The following is a 19356-nucleotide window of genomic DNA, read 5'->3' as shown; positions in this document are numbered from 1 at the left end:
CGAAGTTCACCAAGTGGTAACATTCTAGGCTGCGGGTGCAGCTTCTGCAAATATAGCTTCTGCAAACACATAGCGGCATTAGGGGCATGAGAGCAGAGGAGGAAATGGGGAACTGCTTAGGTCCATCAAGCGTGGAATAACCGTTTTACTGGTATGAGTGTCTCATTGTCTCATTATTATGCGGCAGTGAGTCATTCAGGGAAGGACCAAAAGGGAAAGTCCTGCCCCTTGTCATCTTTTTGAAGTGTCAGTGAGAACCGTTTAGGCGGGGAGAGGCATAAAGTGGGCCCTGGGAGTCGAGCTTCCAGTTCTCCATCCTCACCCTTAACCGCCCGGGGGCCCGGAGGCGAGAAGCGCCGAAGGGGTTAAGTGTGGCAGGGGAGCCCAGCCACCGCCCCTTCCCAGCATTGCCTCCCAGAATGCCTCAGGCGCGCATCCAGTTCCCGCACCTCGCGAGACTCCGCCCAGTCTCTTCCCCGAACGACTGCCCGTCCCCCTTCTTTACCGAGGTTTGCGCGAGGCGGAGGAAGGGAGGGGAGGGCGGAAAAGACGGGCCGCGAGAGGTACGCCGGGAAGTGTGGTCCAAGCGCTTCATGCAGCCATATTCTTCCGGAGCCGGGGAGGCCAGAGAGGCAGTCGGGACTACAATTCCCAGCCGCCTTTTCGGTTTGTTTTTGTTCAAAAAAAAAAAAAAACCCCACACTCCCCCTCCTCACTCTTCACACACACTCACACACACACACACCCACGGCAGACACGCACACACCCGGGCGCCGAAGGGAAAGCCGCGTCTCGCTTTCCCGCCCCGCCGGCAGTCCTGTCTCGGCCCCTCAGCAGAGCGGGAAAGCGGAGGCTGGAGCCGTGACCTCTGACCCCGTGGTTATGCGGAGCCGCCGCATTCCTTAGCGATCGCGGGGCTGCCGCCGCCGCTGCCGCTGCCGCTGCCGCCGCCGCCGCCGCCGCCGTGGGCGACTGACGCAGCGCGGGCGCGTGGAGCCGCCGCCACCCCTCCCCCATCGCCGCCCTCGCGCCGGGTCTCGCGCCAGCCGGTCCCCGCACGCCCGCCCCCTCTGCCCGGCCGCACCCGAGTCCTCGCGCGCCGCCGCCGCCACGCGCCCCCCGCCGCCGTCGGTGCCCCAGCCCCGCGCCGCCGCCACCCGCCCCGCCCGGAGGTCCCGCGTGGAGCCGCCGCCGCCGCCGCCGCCGCCGCCGGGGAGGAGGAGGATGAAGGACAAACAGAAGAGGAAGAAGGAGCGCACGTGGGCCGAGGCCGCGCGCCTGGTGAGGCGGGTCGCCGAGGGGGTTCAGTGGGGGACGCGGGGGGTGGGCTCGCCGAGCCCCCTCCACCGGGAGGGGGAGGGGCGAAGCCCTGCCCACTGCAGGAGGGGGCGGGGCCACCAATTCTCTAGGAACGGGACCCCCTCCCCCCCTCCCCCCCCCCACCGCCCGGCGTTGGGTGGGGAGAGGTCCCCCGCCGGTTGGATGTGGCGCCTTTTTCTGCGGCTCCCCCCACCCCTTAAATTCCTGCGGAGGGGCGAGCTGGCAGGCCGACTCCTCCCCCTCTGGGCGGCGGGGCCCCAGCCTCCCCTCCCCCACTATTTGGCAGCGTCTGGGGGTCTGGGGAAGCTTCGTTTACGCACTCGGGGGAGTTAGGTTTCCGGGAAGGGTCGGAAGCTCCTCCCTCGCTTCCTGGTGGGTAATGGGGTGGTGCGTTTGACTCCAGGGGTGGGAAAACACCCCCAATTTTGAGGACGCGAGTGGCATTTTGAGCCTTCCCAATCTAAACCAGGTGTGTGGAGGGAAGCAAGTGCTTACTCCCTGCTGGAACCTTGAGTAGTGGTTCTCAAACTTTAGCGTCTTGGACATCTGGGAGGTTTTTAGGAATGCTCGTCCTAGGGCCCTACTTAAGATCCTCTGAGTCCGAGGTTCCGGAGTAGAGTCTGAGTGTCTTCATTTTAACCAGGTTCCTGTGTTGCCTGTAATGCAGGTGGCCCCGGACCACACTTTGAGAAACGCTGACTAGAGTGTTTTACTTCCTAAGCCAGACTGGAGCTAGATAGGCACTGTGCACAGAGTGCCTCTACTTTGCAAAGAATGTGTGTGTGAGTCCACTCCTTAGCGTACTGGTGCATGTAGACGTGAAGTGTTGGACAAAGACCAAGTACCTCTGTTTGAAGATACTGCTCGCTGAGAACTTAGCAAAGGAGAGAGTAATTTGAGTGTTGGAAGCTGCCTGGTGAGGAGGGTTGTGAGTTTTTTCACAGCGTCAGAGGACTTGTAAGTGAAATACCTTCCTTTTGGATTTGCACCCACAAAGCTGAGATACTGTGAGACGTGTTCTCATAAAATCTTGCGGATGACAATAGTAATAGTTCATACTTCTCCCAGAGATGTCACTTCCTCGAGTGTCACATAGCAGGGTTATAGTGTGGATAGCATACATTCCTCTTGGCACCCTGTAGTTGATACGTAATTACTATAATTGACTTTTTAATGGTGAATGAAGCTTCATCTTGTAGTCTTTTGCTTTATTTTGGGAAGTGAGGTTCCTGCCTCAAAGGTGTTGTGCAGAGATGGCTGTGTGTTGAGTGTTGTTACAGGTCTGTGGTAGGTACGCCTTTTTCTTACCTGGGGTGTATGAAACTCAGTTACTGACTTACAAGAACTAAAGCTGTTGGGTTTATAAGAGAATTTTCACTGGTGTTCCTGATTGTCTTCCCCAGGCACTTGTTGCCCAGTGAACAGAAATAGCAGTTGTTTGTGTGCTCAAGTTTCATGCTTCAGTTAATTTGTTTTGGTTTGGCATGTGAAAATTGGAGATTTTGAAGTTCCTAAATATTTTTTTGATTCGGTCAAAATTGAAAGCTGTGGCTGGCTTTGAGATCTCTTGGAAATTTTAGGATTTCTCCAGTGTTGCTTCACTTGGAAACAAATTTAGGCCTGAAGGAGAGTAGGGGAGAGCCAAAGGATGTGCTTGCTCTCTTTCTCCTCGAGGTTGACTCTTGGGTGTTCATTGGAATTCTCCTCCGAGTCCCTGTTATGTAGGTGTTTATGACTCTGGGCACCAAGAGGAAATTTGCGTGCCAGAGTTACTTGTTAGAGGTAGGTGAAAGTACCTTTAAATCCTGTGTTATTTATGTTCTGATGGAATTTTAAAGTTTGTCTCAAAGCTCTGTTGGCTCTTACTAGATGAAAGACTTCAGGAACTTGGGGTCCACTATTCTGTGAAGCCTCTTTAGGTTCTTGAACTTAACTGTGATGTGATATGAACTCCAGTATCCAGATTGCTGCTTCTGTTTTACCATTGGCTCAACCGCATGCCAGATTATCCAAGTTCTTTCTCTTTTTGTTCTCTTTTTGTTTTATGGCTCTTCGTTAAAGAATAATATGAGTGGGAATTACTTTGTAGTGCCCTTGAACATGTGAAAGAGGACTTTCGGAAACATGGTGCATAATTGTGCATATCTGTATTGTTTTTCTGTTAGAATTTTCTATCCCTTTGGATGGGACCACTTGGTGGGTGAGGGGCAACTTTTTAGCGTTCTCTCCCCATGTAAAGAAAATTTTTGCACCCTGGAGTGCTAGAGAGTTTGTGAGAGCTTATGCTGGACAGAGAGCATCTTGACTAGAGAAAGCTGTAAGGGTGGGGAGGTTGATTAAATCTACTCTTTGGACAGGTGAATTTGGACTGCTTGCCATGGCAATCAGAGGCACTTGCTTTGGGGTGGTTTCATATTGCTCCTGACCTTGATTAGATTCGTGGCTAGAGTGATACTGGGAACTCTTTTAAAAACTCTTTGGGTAGGAAAGAAGAGACTCCTGGAGAAGTTCAGTAGGGTAGTATACCTCAAGAGATTGATTTTTGCAGATGTTAGTTATGTTGTTGAGAAGTAGATACTCCTCTTTGAAACATTCTGTAGTATTGTCTTTTCTAGATATAAGAGGTAGACTTTAGACGGTTGGATAGTGTAAATCCTCCTGCTTGTTAGGAACAATTTGTTTGGGAGAAATAGCCAAGGGGATTTCCCTTTAAATTGAATGTCCTTAAATGGATTCTCCCTGGCTTTGAGACACTCTTCATTGTACGCTTTATCTTTCACTTTGATTCATGACTGACCATTCTTACATCAAACATTTTTTTTTTCTCTTTGAAGTAGGAGAAGAGATACTTTTTTTTTTAAAGTGTGCTAGAAAGAGACTAGGAATAGAACACTGCTGAATTGTTCTTGTACTAAAAGCTGGAGGCATATACAATTATAATAAAAGTGAATACTTTGTATCTTTTGATGTAACTTCCTTTTAGAGATTTTGTTTTCTCTCAGATTCTCAGGCTCATCCTGACTGTTGCTTAAATAATTGGTAACTGATTTTTCAGAGTCATCCTTCTTTTTTAAAAAAAATATGGTACAGAAATTGACTAGCTCAACTCACATTTAGTATCAAAGAAGTGATACCTGTGGCAGTGAGCATTAGTAGCTTGTAACCAGGGTTTGTTGTGGATTTGTTCAAGTCAGCACTGCTTAACTTGGCTCTTAGTCAGGTTCTTAGAATACAGAGGTGAATAAGGTTTGCCCTTGAGGAGCTTATGGTCTTCTGGGAGTGGAGAAGGTCTAGACTCATGAGTAGCATTTTACTACTTGCTAAGTGCCATTGTAGATGTACAAATGATAAACAGACATCCTGGTTCATGCTTATTGTCCAGGCATAATTATGACTACTTACTTTCTCTCTTTCACTCACAAGTGCCCTACTTTGGAAGGTAAATTATGTGTTGTGGACTAGGAGGACACTGAAAGCAGACATTTAACTCTGCTTGGCAGGGATCAGAGAAGGCTTCCTGGAGGAAGGTGCTTTCCAAACTGAATCTTGAAGGGTGAGCGGAAGTTAGGGCCATCACAGATGATGTTAGCAGGAGCTAGTGACAAGAAATAGCAGTCGTGTGTGTGCGCTCGCACATGTGCTTGTGCACAGGGTGGAGAGTGTGGGAATTGGGTAGAACTACACACAGTTGTTGGAACGTGAAGCTTGTGGATTATCAGTTTGGCAGTGAGGTAGAGAGACAGGCAGGCACCGGATTCTGAGGACCTCGTGTGCCAGGCACCATAGGCACTTACTTCCATTATCTCTAATCTGTTTAACAACTCTTACGGGGAGACATCAGTATCCTTCCATCACAAGTGAGGGAATTTAGGCTCAAGTTGGGAGATAAGGTGCCCAAGTTTAGCAGGCAAGAATTTGAATCCAGGTCCGTCTGGTTCTATATAGCCTGTGCTTTTCCAGTGAGGTGGTGAACTCTACAGAAGCTTCAGCTTTTCCTGTGTATGATTAGGTTGCTTTTGAAGGAGTTTAAGGTGGGAAAGTGATGAGGGCAGGTTTGTTTTGTAGGGTTGACCTCAGACTATAGCAGGTAGCTGGGATTTGGTCTTGTTTATGCTGAATTCCTAGAATTGTCCCTGGCACAAGTAAATATCTCGTGTATTTGTTAAGTGAAGGATGGCAGAGAAGGAAGAATGCATTTGAGGAAAGCGGGGCTGGTTATGGGAGTATTAGTGAAGGGCCTGTATATCGGGTCAGGGAAGGAACTGGGGGACAGGCGAGAGTAGGAGTGCTGCCTAGGTTTCTGCATTAGGTGAGCAGACAGGTTGTCAATCAAGGGCAGAGATATGGAGGAAGAGGCACGATTAGTTGGAGTTGCCAGTTAGATGAGAACAGATGATCAAGGGGGGAATGTGAGTACAGACCTGAAGTCAGAAGCTGGGGGAGAAACCCAGGCCAGAGGTAAATATTTGGGAGTTAGCAGAATATAGGTAGTAGTTGAAGCTACGAGAGGTGCTAATGCTACCTGAAGAGAATGTAAAAATTGAAAAGAGAGGTTAACGGGACCATGGTAAATAGGGGCTTTATTTCAGCACCTGCTTCTCCAAAGCATGACTTACTTCCATTAGTGCTAGGGGCTCATGTTCTTCCATAGGGAGAACCTTTAGCAAGCAAGCCTGTCAGACTGCTTGCTTTACGTTTTATTTGAGACAAAGTAGTACTTAGTTGTTACAGTTGTTACAGTGACTGCAAGGTATTGGTGTGGTTTGGAGTTACCTCAGCAGCTACTGGTAGAGACAGTACAAAGCTACTGGCAGCTTCTTTTTTCTCCCTGAGAAGGACAGCATTTCCAGAACTTCCCTGCACCTTCATGTGAGAGAGATGCGGTTGCTCACTAAGAAACTGCTGCCATGACCCTGTTGCAGATGATGCCAACGTAAATGGGATGCTCTGTTTCCCATTGCTTTGCCTGCCCCCATCGTGCAGAATCAGAGCATCATGTTGCCAAATGGCAAAATGTACCGTGGCAGTTAACACCAGGATTTCACAACACAGTGGCAAAAACCATCACTTAAAAATACGGCTACTAGGGGCGCCTGGGTGGCTCAGTCGGTTAAGCGGCCGACTTGGGCTCAGGTCATGATCTCACACTCCGTGAGTTCGAGCCCCGCGTCGGGCTCTGTGCTGACAGCTCAGAGCCTGGAGCCTGCTTCACATTCTGTGTCTCCCTCTCTCTCTCTGCCCCTTCCCTGCTTATGCTCTGTCTCTCTCTGTCTCAAAAATAAATAAACATTAAAAAAAAAATTTTTGAAAAGAAAAAAAAATACGGCTACTAAACAGACTTCCTTGGGAAAGAAAATCTGAATGCATTTCTGTCTTGTCATTTATTGTATAGCCCTACGTATTCTGTGGTTTAGTCATGTGAACAACGTGAGGTTAGGCGGTAACCAGGGTTGCTGAGGCCCCACCCACGTACCAGAGCATGTATGCTAAGAAGATGTGTGTTTTTAGAATTAAGAATTAGACTGTTTATGCTAATTTCAGTGACTTTTAGCAACTAGATAGCTATATACGTAATTTGGTTCCTGAAGCAGTTTTAACTATGGAGGGACCAAATTGTCAGCAGTGGTATCTCACAGCAGAACTGTAGCCACTGATACAGACTGATGGATATAAATGGAAATGACACACTGAAATCAGAATATTTGTATTTCTTCTTCAGGTACTGGAAAACTACTCAGATGCTCCAATGACACCAAAACAGATTCTGCAGGTCATAGAAGCAGAAGGACTAAAGGAAATGAGGTTTGTATTGTTCTCTTTTTTTTTTTTTTTAACAATAGCAGCCAACATTTCTTAAATAATGTATTGTTCTTGCTGCTCAGCATGAGGATTTCACAGGACTTGTGTCTTTCTGTAGATACATAGGGACATGAGTAAGTGCACATATGCCTCCTCCCCCCCTCCTGCCCCACGCCTGGCGTGGTATGGAACTATCTCCCAGGCTGTGTCTCCTCTGAGTGGAGGGTGAGAGTGGGTGAACATCCATTTGTTTTCATTAGAGATGCAGCAGTTTCCCTATTCTTCTTGTTCTTCTTTAAATCTTGACACGGAATGTGTTCTTTGTGTAAGGAGTCTGCACATTTTCTTTTGTATTCTCTATTGCGCATTTTAGTAATAGAGAAGGGGCAGACCCTGATAGGCTCTGTCTTGTTTAAAACTTCCTTCTTTTTTTCCCTTCTGTATTTTTCTGCCCTTCTTTCTATATCTCTGAAGTCCTTTATTTTAGGATCAAAGAAGGGTGGTCTCATCACTATAACAGCCACTGACCTTTTTTTCCTCCCTACTGATTCTAGCCATTTATCGTAGGGAATATACTAAATTTTAGAGTGACCTTGATTTTAGTCTCCTGTGATGTAGTTTTCCTAAAGCAGCAACAAGTTAGAAACCAGAGGAGTCGCAGGCATGCAAATCAGCAGCTGTCTTTAATCCTTTTCTCTCTTCACTCTCACCCCAACCTGTTTTTTTTGTTTGTTTGTTTTGTTTTTAATTTAAATGAAAGAGGAGAGCACAACACAGTGTCCCTTCTTGGGACTCAGAACAAACAACGTATGTTTTTGCTGGTTCAGTTTTATCTGCTTGAAATTGACCTTTTAGGGTCAAAAGATGCTCACTTTCCAGTCATCAGTTCAAGTCTTCTCGAGTTGACAGTTTGTGGGGAGGGAAGACCAGGATTACCTAGATCACATTCATTTAAATAGTACCTGTGCACTGTGTAGCGTTATAATTGTGCTTTATTTTTGTTTTTACGGGCTATTTCCCATCATGCTGCCGTCTGCACTGCTGTTGGACCACTATACCTATAGAAGGTAAATTAGTCCCTTTGGGACAGATGGAACTGAGAACCTTAAATTGTTTCTGCTCCTTGCTCTTATAGGAATTAGGGAAGCAGTCATGGTAGCTCGTGATGAGTGAGCAGCTCTGTAATTTGTAGACAGAGGTCTAGTGTGTGGGAGTCACTGTTCTGCTGAAGGACTCTGCCGGCATGCCACGCCCCCTCGTAGCAGAGATGCTAGCACACCCACCGGATACTCCAGATTCTGCACAAGGTTCCTTTTAGAGATTGGTTCTTGGTGAATTTTTTTTTTTTTTTTTTTTTTAGCATCCAGTGTGTTCCAAAGCAGAATAAGTAATAGGTTTTTTTTTTTTTAATGGCTTTTTTAGACTCAGAATTTATTTTTAACACTGCATAAATTAAGGCCTCTGGTTCCGAAAAATCTTAAGAGGCTTTACTTAAGATCTGTATATATTTTCTGCATACTGGGGAGAGGGAAGAGAAGGTGCTCAGGTGAACCCTAGCACTGATGTGCAGGTGCCACACTCTGTTAGTATTAATAATGGATGTTTGTCTGTGTTTTTGACAGCTGTTCTATTTTAAGATTCAGTAAGTAGCCTCCAACTCAGTTATCATTGTTTTGGAAGCAACTGTTGTAGCAGGGACTGTGAAATAGCTTAATAATTCTTTTTCCCTTTTTCTCTTTCTTGGTTTAATGTTTGAACATTGTTGGGTACCAAGTCCATTTGACTTACTTTTCTTTTTATGTTCCAACTTAAGTGATTGCTCCTGGGTAGATGTAGAATAAAACCCATCCTTTCCCCTTGAGAATAGAGGAAAAGCAAATGAAATATTCTTCTTTTGTGTGCTTATTAGAAAATATTTAACTGGGGATGAAAACGTATGCTTATTTTCTTGGACGCTGGCATTGATTCTGTGGTCTTTGTGTTGATAATATGTGGCAGCTTCTGAGCATGATACAGGTTGGAATACAGAGGCAAGGAAACAGATTTCTTTTTAATTAATATTAAAATTTAATAAAAATACTGGGTAATGTGTTTTTTAAAAAGACTCGTTGAACTTCAACAGTCATTGTGTGCTTTTTCTAAGTCTCTTGAGAACTTGGTTGGTATTGTCAAAAGGCACTAAGGAAGTGTCAGGTGTGGAACAAGGGAATCACATGACATGTCTTATCCGGGTGTGATTGATGGGAACTTCATTCGTTGCTGTTTTACTACTTTCAAAGTGGAATTGTTATGGGCCCTTTTCTGCTATATTCTTGCTCTTTTCTTCTTGATTTAAGAACGAGTTAGAGGGTATTAGATCTTTGAGTAAGTAGGCATATAGATTTATATAGCCCTCATCCATCCTTGTATGTTTTCACAGTGGGACATCCCCTCTTGCATGTCTCAATGCCATGCTACATTCCAATTCAAGAGGAGGAGAGGGGCTATTTTATAAACTGCCTGGCCGAATCAGCCTTTTCACACTCAAGGTAAGTAATAGCAACTCTGTTCTTAAACTTTTAGTGTAAGTCACCTGGTAGGTCTGATCTGAGGCCCATCAATTTACATTTCTAATAGGCAGGTGATTCTGATTCTGTTGGTGCTAAATGGCACCTTGAGATGCTCTAGGGCGAACAGGGTTTTAGGAATTATTTAGTCCTATCAGCTATTTTGTCTGTATTCATCTTTTCTTTGTCTATGTCTTTGCAGATTGTGTGCAATGGAGGGATAAGTATGTGTGGGGATAACTGCAAATGTGCTTTAATTAGGGTTTTGTTTGTAATAGTATTGTGAAAGATAAATTACCGGGCAGCTAAAATAAGACCTACTCTATGGAAAATAACTGACGTGTGAACATACTTGTGGAAATTCAAAAACTCATTAGTGTTTTCTAAGTGACGCTAATTACAAAGGAAGAGAAGTTAAGTCAGGTAGAGTTCATAATAAAGCTTAAATAGAGCTGAAATGAACAGGCTAATTATTTTCCTATTACTTGTGATATACATGGCTGTCATTTAGGAGACTGACATGCTGCCTGCTGCGCTAAGGAGGCTAGCTTATGTGGCTATCATTTAAACCAGGGGTTGACCTACTTTCTGTAAAGCGCCAGATAATAAATCTTTCAGGTTTTGGGGATCATACTGTCTCTATCGCAGTTCTTCACCTCTGCCATTGTAGCAATAGAGCAGCCATAGACCATTCATAAAGGGATGGACAGGTTGTGTTCCAATAAAACTTTATTTTCAAAGACTGTGAGAGGGCCAGATTTGGCTTGGGGCTGTAGTTTGCTGACCTGATTTAGTCATAAGATGACCTGTTGAGGAAGCTGAAAATTTGATGCTGACCCTTTTACTGCGTCCATAATGTGGTTATAAATTGCAGTAGTCTATATACAGACTTTTCCCTTTTAGTTTCCTTTTCTTTCCTTTTTAAATGTTTATTCATTTTTGAGAGAGTGTGAACAGGGGAGGGGCAGAGAGAGGGGGACAGAGGACAGAAGTGGGCTCTGCGCTGACAGCAATGAGCCAGATGTGGGGCTCGAACTCACGGGCTGTGAGATTGTGACCTGAGCTGAAGTCAGATGCTCAATCGACTGAGCCACCCAGGCACCCCTTGTTTTATTTTCTTGATGGACTTATTTTCTTTAATTCAAATTAAACACTTGAGCAAATACCAGTTACATCACCTGCTATCATAAAATTTGATCTTTATGTATACTTTATGTATATTTCAGATGTATCTTATATTCGGATGTCTGTGCTGTTTTCTATATTATTTATAATATTTTGGCTTTTTTTTTTTGTTTTTTTTGTTAAGAGGCAGCGTAATGTAGGGTCAGGAACCGAGCCTTGGTAGAGACAGAGCCCTGAGTTCAAAACCTAGGTTTATAACCTGGGACAGATTTAACTCTTCTTTATGGTAGTGTCTGCATCCCTGCTACAGAACCAGTCCTTAATAAATGCTAGCTTTTTTGGTGTTTCTTTAGGTTATCTTCAATTGCTCGTTAATGGCATTTTTCTATTATATGTTGTTGTATATAACATAATGGTACATAGGTATGTATAATTATGATTGTATTGCATATATAACAAATATGCATGTTGATGGCATATTTCTATATTGGGAGGAGAAATACCTTTTTCTGTGAACACCTTGAGGGCAAGAACTGAGTTTTGTCTTTATAACTTGACCACATTTGCTTTATCCTTCTCTACATATGCATGCCTTCCCCTCTCCCCCCCCCCCCGCCCCCAAACTATTTGCAAGTATTAGCCAGAACTGGTACTTCATTATTCTACATAACCATAATTTTATTATCACATTCAAGAAAACTAACATTGATACAGTAGTATTTAATATGTAATCCATATTCAAATTGTTCCTACTTCCCCAAATATTCTTTTTCTTTTTTTTACTTTAAAAATTTTTTTTTCAACATTTTATTTATTTTTGAGAGACGGAGACAGCAGGAGCAGGGGAGGGGCAGAGAGAGAGGGAGACACAGAATCCAGAGCAGGCTCCAGAGCTATCAGCGCAGAGCCTGATGTGGGGCTCAAACCCACGAGTAGTGAGATCATGACCTGAGCCGAAGTCAGATGCTTAACCGACTGAGCCACCCAGGCGCCCCTCCCAAATATTCTTTATAGCTTATATTTTCAGTCCAGTATCCAGTCAAGAATCATGCATTTCAGTTGGTTGACATGTCTCTTTAATCTTTATTAATGTAGAACAGTTCCCTTGCCTTGTTTTGTCCTTTATGGCATTGATATTTTTGAGCAGTTCAGGTCATTTGTCTTGTGGAATTAAATACATTTTTGAAGGACTAATAAAAGTGTAGAAATCTTGGTTATTTCCAGAGCTTTTTGTTTGCACTGTCGGATCATGTCCACTGTTCCCAGGTTGTGGTACAGAGCCACTCAGCAATGGAGGGTGGAAGTGATGGGATGTGTGGTATAGTAGTGATGGGTCTGGGTCTTGCCTGTAATAAGGGACAGGAAGGCACAACTTATTTAATTACGTTTCTCATTTTTTCTTTGGAAGATTTCTAGTGATACCTCTGAAATCCTGTGCCATTTACTTTGCCTAAGTTTTATGTGTCAAGAAAAAGCATGTGCAGAATGGCTTCTAGATTTTCTGCCCTCTGCTTGGAAATATCTTCTAGTGGGGCCGTCAAGGTCAGAATTCTATCCATCCGTGTGATTTTGCTACTTCGTGGAAAACAGGAATTTTTTTTCAGTTCTGGATACATTTGTGTGGCTGTATCTATGATTACCAAAGGTTTACTGATAAGCTGGAGTCCTTTTGGGTATGCCACAGGGTTTCTTGTCTGATAAAAGTTTTGTGTCATGTGATGGTACATTTGACACTTTATATATAGATGTTTACATCAGTCCCCAGAGCTAGTCCTCAAGGATGGATGGGATAGATGAAATCTATCCAGGCTTTGAATTCTTTTTTTTTTTTTAATGCTCATTTATTTTTTAGAGAGAGACACACACACACACACACACACACACACACACACACACAGTGCGAGTGGGGGAGGGGCAGAGAGAGGGAGACCCAGAATCCGAAGCAGACTCTAGGCTCTGAGCTGTCAGCACAGAGCTTGACACGGGGCTCGAACCCACAAACCATGAGATCATGACCTGAGCCCAAGTTGGATGCTCAACTGACTGAGCCACCCAGGTGCCCCATGTTTTGAATTCTTGATTTGAATTGCTTTCCTTAAGCCTTTCCTGAAGTCAGCTGTCAGTGTCCATTATTGGTTAGAGGTAGGATTCATACTGTTGTTTACACTTGGGATTCCCTGTTCTTATAAAGCCACTCTGAGCTTCTTTGTAGTATTCTACATTTTTGGACTTTGATGCTGAACTACTACTATGATTTTGTGACTTGGTGGTTGTGTCACTGGTGAGTGTTGCCTATATTGGACTTTACAGCACTTACTGTCAGCATAACTGCAGTCACGTGAATATCGTTCAGTTTTTTGTTTTTGTTTTTGTTTTTGTGGAATGATTCTCACATTGATACATCACTTTTGTTACTTAGGGCTATTCGCACTTTATTATACCTTGTGTAAGATATAGGGCTTACCCTTCAGGGTCTTTTAACCCAATTAACAAGCCCAGTTGGATCTTTATAATATGTAGAGCATTTTTTTTTTAAGTATAAAAAACATCTTTAGGAAATAGGTGACTGTATTTGAAGTATCTATCCATTAAAATCCACAGTTTGCAAATAAAAGAAAGGAAAAAGCAAATGGAGGAAGAGAGAGCAATGATTATTGCAGCCTCACAATGTTATTTATATAACTACAATTAAAATATTCAGGTACAACTCCACACTTACAGCAGTTTCAAAGCTATTTATGTTACTGTTAAATACCGAAAGAACAAATGAAGTAAGCCTAGACTTAGATACGGTGAAATCATGGAGACTGTCATTTGAAAGGCAGTATCAGAGAACATTTTGATTTGACTTTTGATACATGCACAGCAAGCAGAGTGGTCTTTTAAAAATGCAAATCACAGGGCATCTGGGTGGCTCATTTGGTTAAGCGTCAGACTCTTGATTTCTGATGAGGTCGTGAACCCAGGGTTGTGGGATCGAGTCCCTTGTCAGCTTCTGTGCTGAGTGTGGAGCCTGCTTAAGATTCTCTTTCCCTCTGTCCCCCGCCCCCTTGCACATGCATGCTTATGTGCTCTCTTTCAAAATAATAAGTATATATAAAGCAGATTACATCATGTCACTGTCGTGTCTGGCCCTTGCCTACTCTGTGATGTGTTGTCCTGGTACTTTTCCCTTGGTCGTCACTAAAGCCGTCCTGGTCTTTACTTTGTTCCTCAACCCCTCAGACTTGTGTCCACCATAGGGCCCTGCACTTGCTAGCCCTTCTACTATAAAGCTCTATGGTGACTTCTTGTCCTTTGTTTGTTTTTTTTACTGTTTATTTATATTTGAGAGAGAAAGAAAGAGACAGTGTGAGAGCATGGGAGGGGCAGAGAGAGAGAGAGAGAGAGATGGAGACGGAATCTGAAGCAGGCTCCAGGCTCTGAGCTATCAGCACAGAGCCCGATGCGGGGCTCAAACCCACAAGCTGTGAGATCATGACCTGAGCTGAAGTTGGACACATAACTGACTGAGCTACCCAGGCACCCCTTTGTCCTTTGGTTCTTAATCCAGAAGTATCTGTTCAGTGAAGTTATCTCTACCCATCTAATGCTACAACATTAGGAGGGTTTTTGTTTGTTTCATAGCCCTATCAGTTTCAGAAATTACCTTGTTGGTTTGGTTACTTGGTTATTGTTAGTCTCTCCGTACTAGTGTATAAGTGCAGGGACTTTGTTTTCACGGTATCTCCTGTCTCTGGCACATAATAGGTACTTAGTAAGCATTGGCTAGATGAAAAGTAGATCATGGTATCATCAAAACCTTAGCTATCTAATTCTCCCTGTAATTCACCTTTCTTTTATATCAGTTTTATAATAGAATATGCATGTTTTGGGTTATACTTTCTTTTGCTCAACAAGTCGACTTCTAAGAACCTTTTTTTCCCCCTTGCCCTCTTTAGAGCAGTTCTACATAAATCTGTGAAAGAATCTGCTGACACTAGAAATAAATCTGTCCCAGACAATGGCCATAATCTGGTTCCTCTTAATTGCGGAAGGCAGAAACTGAGCCATTAGAAACAGTTTAAACATTTTAGGTATGTTTTAGATGCGATGTTATTATTCCTTTTAGAGTTTTGAACTTCGATCGTCTTGGCTTGTTACAAAAAAGAATTTCTACTTTCATTTAAAATGGTAGTGACATTTTAAGACAATGTCTTTGATAGTCTGTGTTAGTCTTATCAAATCTATGATCTTTTAAATGCTTAGAATCTTAGAATTTTAGTGTAGAAAAGACTGTCAAATCATCCAGTTCATTTTCATTTTGCAGATAGAAAACAGAGCATCTAACAAATAATTTATCTGTGATTGTACATCTGTGTGACAAATGCTTGTGGCCAAGTTGGGAGTAGAACCCAGGGTCCCACCTTTTGAGTTTAAGTTCTTTTCATTATGCCAATTTAGAATAAAGAATTTTTCTACAGGTTTTTTGACCTTTGGTCATTTCATCTTTTTGGAGCAGTTTGTGAGTTCCTTGATACTTCTCCAAGTGTCAGTTTTAGTGTCTTTAGTGAAAATCCTTATAATTGTTTGCTTACTAAAGTAGTTTTTCATGTTTGGAATGTGAATTTTTAGTTATGGCTGGTTGAATTTCTGCACTCTGCATTAATTACATTGGCGTTTCTGATCATAGGTGTTCTTGTCTATGCTAGCATAAGTGATACATGGTGACAGTAAGAGCACCAGACTAGGAGTCAAGGTCTAGGTTCTAGTATAAAGCATCTCAGGTCTTACTGAACATGTCCATTTATCCTTCTTTGTCTCTAATGCTCAGGAGTTGAAACGGATTGGTCGTTTAAATACTTCAGGTGTAAAACCCTTTTATGTCGTGAAATGGAGCTGCAAAATACAAATAGGTGGCTGTGAAACTGCTCTGGTTGAAACAAGCATGAGGGCCCATCTCCTCCTCTCTTGTGGGTTGTAGTGTCCCCACCCATGCCCCAGGCACTTGAGGATCTTTCCCAGACCCTGGAACTCTGTTGAAAACTTCCTAGAGTAAAAAATCTGTCAAGATTCTTCCTGTGCTCACATTCTGGCATCTAGACTATTTTGTGTGAAAAGTAAGTCGGCATGGAATAATTTTTTTTCTTGTTCCTTTGTGATGCATTTGGTATTTACTGGAGGCAGACCGTTTTATTGCGAGCCTTGTTCCACTCTGAACTGTAGGAGGTCTGCACAGAAGGCCCAGTTGGTAGAGCAGTGCCATTTGCTCTGGTTGATAGTAGCAGCAGTTTAGTTTCGATGGAGGCTTTGACCCCTGAGTTGGTAAGAGGTTCCTTATTTGTTTGAGTAATTCTCAAGGGATGTCTGGATCTGCCTGTGGAACAGGGGGTATTCTGTTGTTAGGATTCCAAACCAGCTCAGAGAGAAGAGAGAACTTGATTGTTTTTGGAGCTCTGGTCACACTCTGGTTTTATGTCTAAGAGATGAACTACCTTTTGTCCTTCTACTTCCTGAAGTTCAAAGCCCTGTAATAATAAAGTGTGGTAAAGGTCAGCTACCACAGGTTTCGAAAGCACTGCCACCGGAACGGTTTTGTGGTCGCTCAGCGGGTGGGCAGGATGATAATTTCAGGGTTGCTAAAGTGATGTGTATTTTTGAAACAAAAGAATTGTACTTCTAAAGTGTGACTGTAAAGCACTGGGGTTCTAGGAACATGAGGAAGTTGTGCATGCTCCAGACTTCCGTGGGACTGTGTTTGAAAATACACACTTTTCTTTGGGTCGGCCAGGATGAAAACTGGAAGTATGATCTCTTCTCTCAGTCGTTCAGATCAGACTTTTTGGGAGAGTTCTTTGAGGAGCTTGTTCAGGCTGACAAAGTAGCTGCTTCTAGTTTAGCGAAGTCTGGAAGAAAAGCTGGAAACTGACATTTGAGTGCTAATTGTATTGCAGACAGGCATCATACTTCTTGCATTGGCCTCTTGCATTGAAACGTAAATACTTGTATTTCTGTACTAATGGGGAAGCAGTCCGAGAGAGTTTAAGTAAATGGAACCAAGTCACCTTTGTGGTTATTTGAGAGATTTGTATCAACACGTGGGGGACAGGCTTAAGAGGTTTGAAGTTTTGACTAGATGAGTTGGTTCTCAAATGGGGAGAATCTTTAAATTCTTTGTGCATCACGAGGCGGGAAAGGAATGGGGAGCAAAAAAGGTCTGTGTTTCTGTTCTGGAAGATGCTTTTTTGATTTAGTTTGACTAGATGTGCTTTCACATGTGTGCCTTTATGCGTCAGCGAATCCCTTCTGTTTTAGTCTTTGACTCTGTGTGCCAGTTTTTCTTGGGTAAATTAACTCGGGACAGTTCTCCTTCTACTTCTAACCTCTTGTACTTTTTTTGGTGTCCATCCCCATTGCCCATCACCTGAATTTAAGCTATCCTCATATGCCGGATACTGAAATCGCTCTTGCCTGGGCCCCTTGCTTTCACTGTTGTCCCCTCAGCGTCCACTTTGCTCCTTGATAATCCACACAGTAGCTGGAGAGACATTTTATTTTATTTTATTTTATTTATTTTTTTTAATTTTTTTTTTTTTAATGTTTATTTTTGAGACAGAGAGAGACACAGCATGAGCAGGGAAGGGGCAGAGAGAGAGGTAGACACAGAGAAGCAGGCTCCAGGCTCTGAGCTGTCAGCACAGAGCCCGACGCGGGGCTCAAACTCACGAACTGTGAGATCATGACCTGAGCTGAAGTTGGACGCTTAACCGACTGAACCACCCAGGCGCCCCGGAGAGACTTTTTAAAAAACATAATTTGACCACGACACATGTCTTTTTTGTGCCTGTCAGTGGTTTCCCATGGCATTTACCAAAAAAATCCAAACCTTGCTCAGCCACACTCCCCTTCTTTCTGTTCTTTGAACTTCTTAAGTTCTTTCCAGTTTTAGGGTCTCCCATTTGGAACTCTTTTCTGCTTTTCCCTGGCTGTAGATCTTAAATGTTCGTTCCTCAGGACCTGTATCTCTAAATTGGATTTTCCTCTTGGGCCCCAAATTTTACTTAGCGCTTACACATCTATGATTCTATAATTATTTAGGTGGTTGTTTACAGAGTGTCTCCTGACTAGGTGTTGGGGGTAGAGAATCTGCACTATTTTGTTCTTGGCCTCAAATATCTTCACCATCTATCATAGGAGGTGCTCAGTAAATGTTTGTTGGGTAAATGTAGTGGAAAAACACATAGAAGGAGGTCATTACTACTTGACTGGTAGTAGTTCTCTATGCCAAACAGTCAAATTGGTTTAGGATAGTAAGTTTTAGTATCAAAATTGAAATATATAGTATGGAATGTTTATCAGGATCTCTTTTCCATGGAATGAAGGATTTGAAAATCTGTGAAATGTAAGCTTTCTTTTCTCAAAAAAAAAAAAAAAGGTGCAGTTGCTTTTTAAAAAATTTATTTATTTAAAAAAAATTTATTTTATTACATCTATTTGTTTTTGAGAGAGTGAGACTGAGCATGAGTGGGGGAGGGGCAGAGAGAGAAGGAGACATAGAATCCGAAGCAGGCTCCAGGCTCGGAGCAAGCGGTCAGCACAGAGCCTGATATGGGGCTCGAACTCACGAACCGTGAGATCATCACCTGAGCCGAAGTCGGACACTTACCCGACTGAGCCACCCAGGTGCCCCAGTAGGCCCAGCGTTGCTTTTGAAAATTAGGGCCATATTTATTCCTGATCATCTGTATGTGCCTCCCCCCGCCGCCCTTGTTCTACTGCCTGTCTCTGGAAGCTTTTAGGCTCTTTTCCATGGGTGTATACTTTAGTGTGTGTCATTTTTCACCCCATGTGGCTTACTCAAATGTCTGATGACATGGGTTGAGGGCTTATTCTTTATTTAAGAGCCAGGCTAGTGGGGAGTTCAGTGTGGTGGTTTTGTGGCTTCTTCACTCGTCTCCTGCAGCAGTGGGAGCAGTTGTTGCTTAAGTGCATGGTACTAGATTAAGGGCGTCTGTCTCCTCCTAATGCAGACTTTTAACAATTCCTCATCCTTGTCTGCCGTAGTACCTGGTTTAAAATCTGAGCACTGTGGAATTTAGAGGATGAGTCTACTTGGTTCTTTTCAGTACCTCCCTCTGTAACACTTAGATTTCATCTTTCTTTGTTTTGCTGACTTGTTTCCTTTGCTTCTCTGTTTTTTTCTCACCGACAATTTCCAGATTATATCTCCACCCTGGGTATTTTCCCCTGACCATCAAATTTGTATCTATTAAATTGCTTATTCAGTATCTCTGTTTGGATACTAATGGCATCTCACAATTAACATGTATAAAACCAATCTCCGGATTTTCCCACCTGAAACCTGTTGCACCCTTTTTTTACCTAAATCAGTTAAGGGGAATTCCATCTTTGACGTGGCTTAGGTTAGAAATCTTGGAGTTGTGTTGACTCCTTTCTTATCATGGCACATGTAATCATCAATAAGTCCTGTTTGCTTAACTTTCAGAATATATCCCATTTTACCTCTATCCCCACCCACACCCTGCTTTAAACCCTCGTCTTTCCCCTAGATTATTATAATAACCTC

At 43.3% G+C, this 19356-nt stretch overlaps 1 protein-coding gene across 9 annotated transcripts in view; it reads left to right on the top strand.

Moving 5' to 3' along the window:
- The first annotated feature begins 500 nt into the window (after positions 1 to 500).
- The window catches only part of ASXL1 (ASXL transcriptional regulator 1), a 75111-nt gene continuing 56255 nt past the window's right edge, over positions 501 to 19356 (top strand). For 2 of the 9 annotated variants that reach the window (XM_023251346.2, XM_023251340.2), the window contains exons 1-4: positions 1126 to 1281; positions 7040 to 7122; positions 8184 to 8186; positions 9539 to 9647. In XM_023251346.2, the coding sequence (XP_023107114.2) occupies positions 1225 to 1281; positions 7040 to 7122; positions 8184 to 8186; positions 9539 to 9647 (252 nt within the window). In that variant the 5' untranslated portion in view covers positions 1126 to 1224. Of the gene's footprint in view, positions 1282 to 1483; positions 1790 to 4316; positions 5779 to 7039; positions 7123 to 8183; positions 8187 to 9538; positions 9648 to 19356 lie in introns of those variants that run through there. The other 7 variants (XM_045053757.1, XM_023251342.2, XM_023251344.2 and 4 more) reach the window with 7 other exon arrangements.

The sequence above is a fragment of the Felis catus genome, chromosome A3 (assembly GCF_018350175.1).
Source record: "Felis catus isolate Fca126 chromosome A3, F.catus_Fca126_mat1.0, whole genome shotgun sequence".
NCBI classification, from domain to species: Eukaryota; Metazoa; Chordata; class Mammalia; order Carnivora; family Felidae; genus Felis; species Felis catus.
This window is presented reverse-complemented; position numbering and strand designations above follow the sequence as displayed.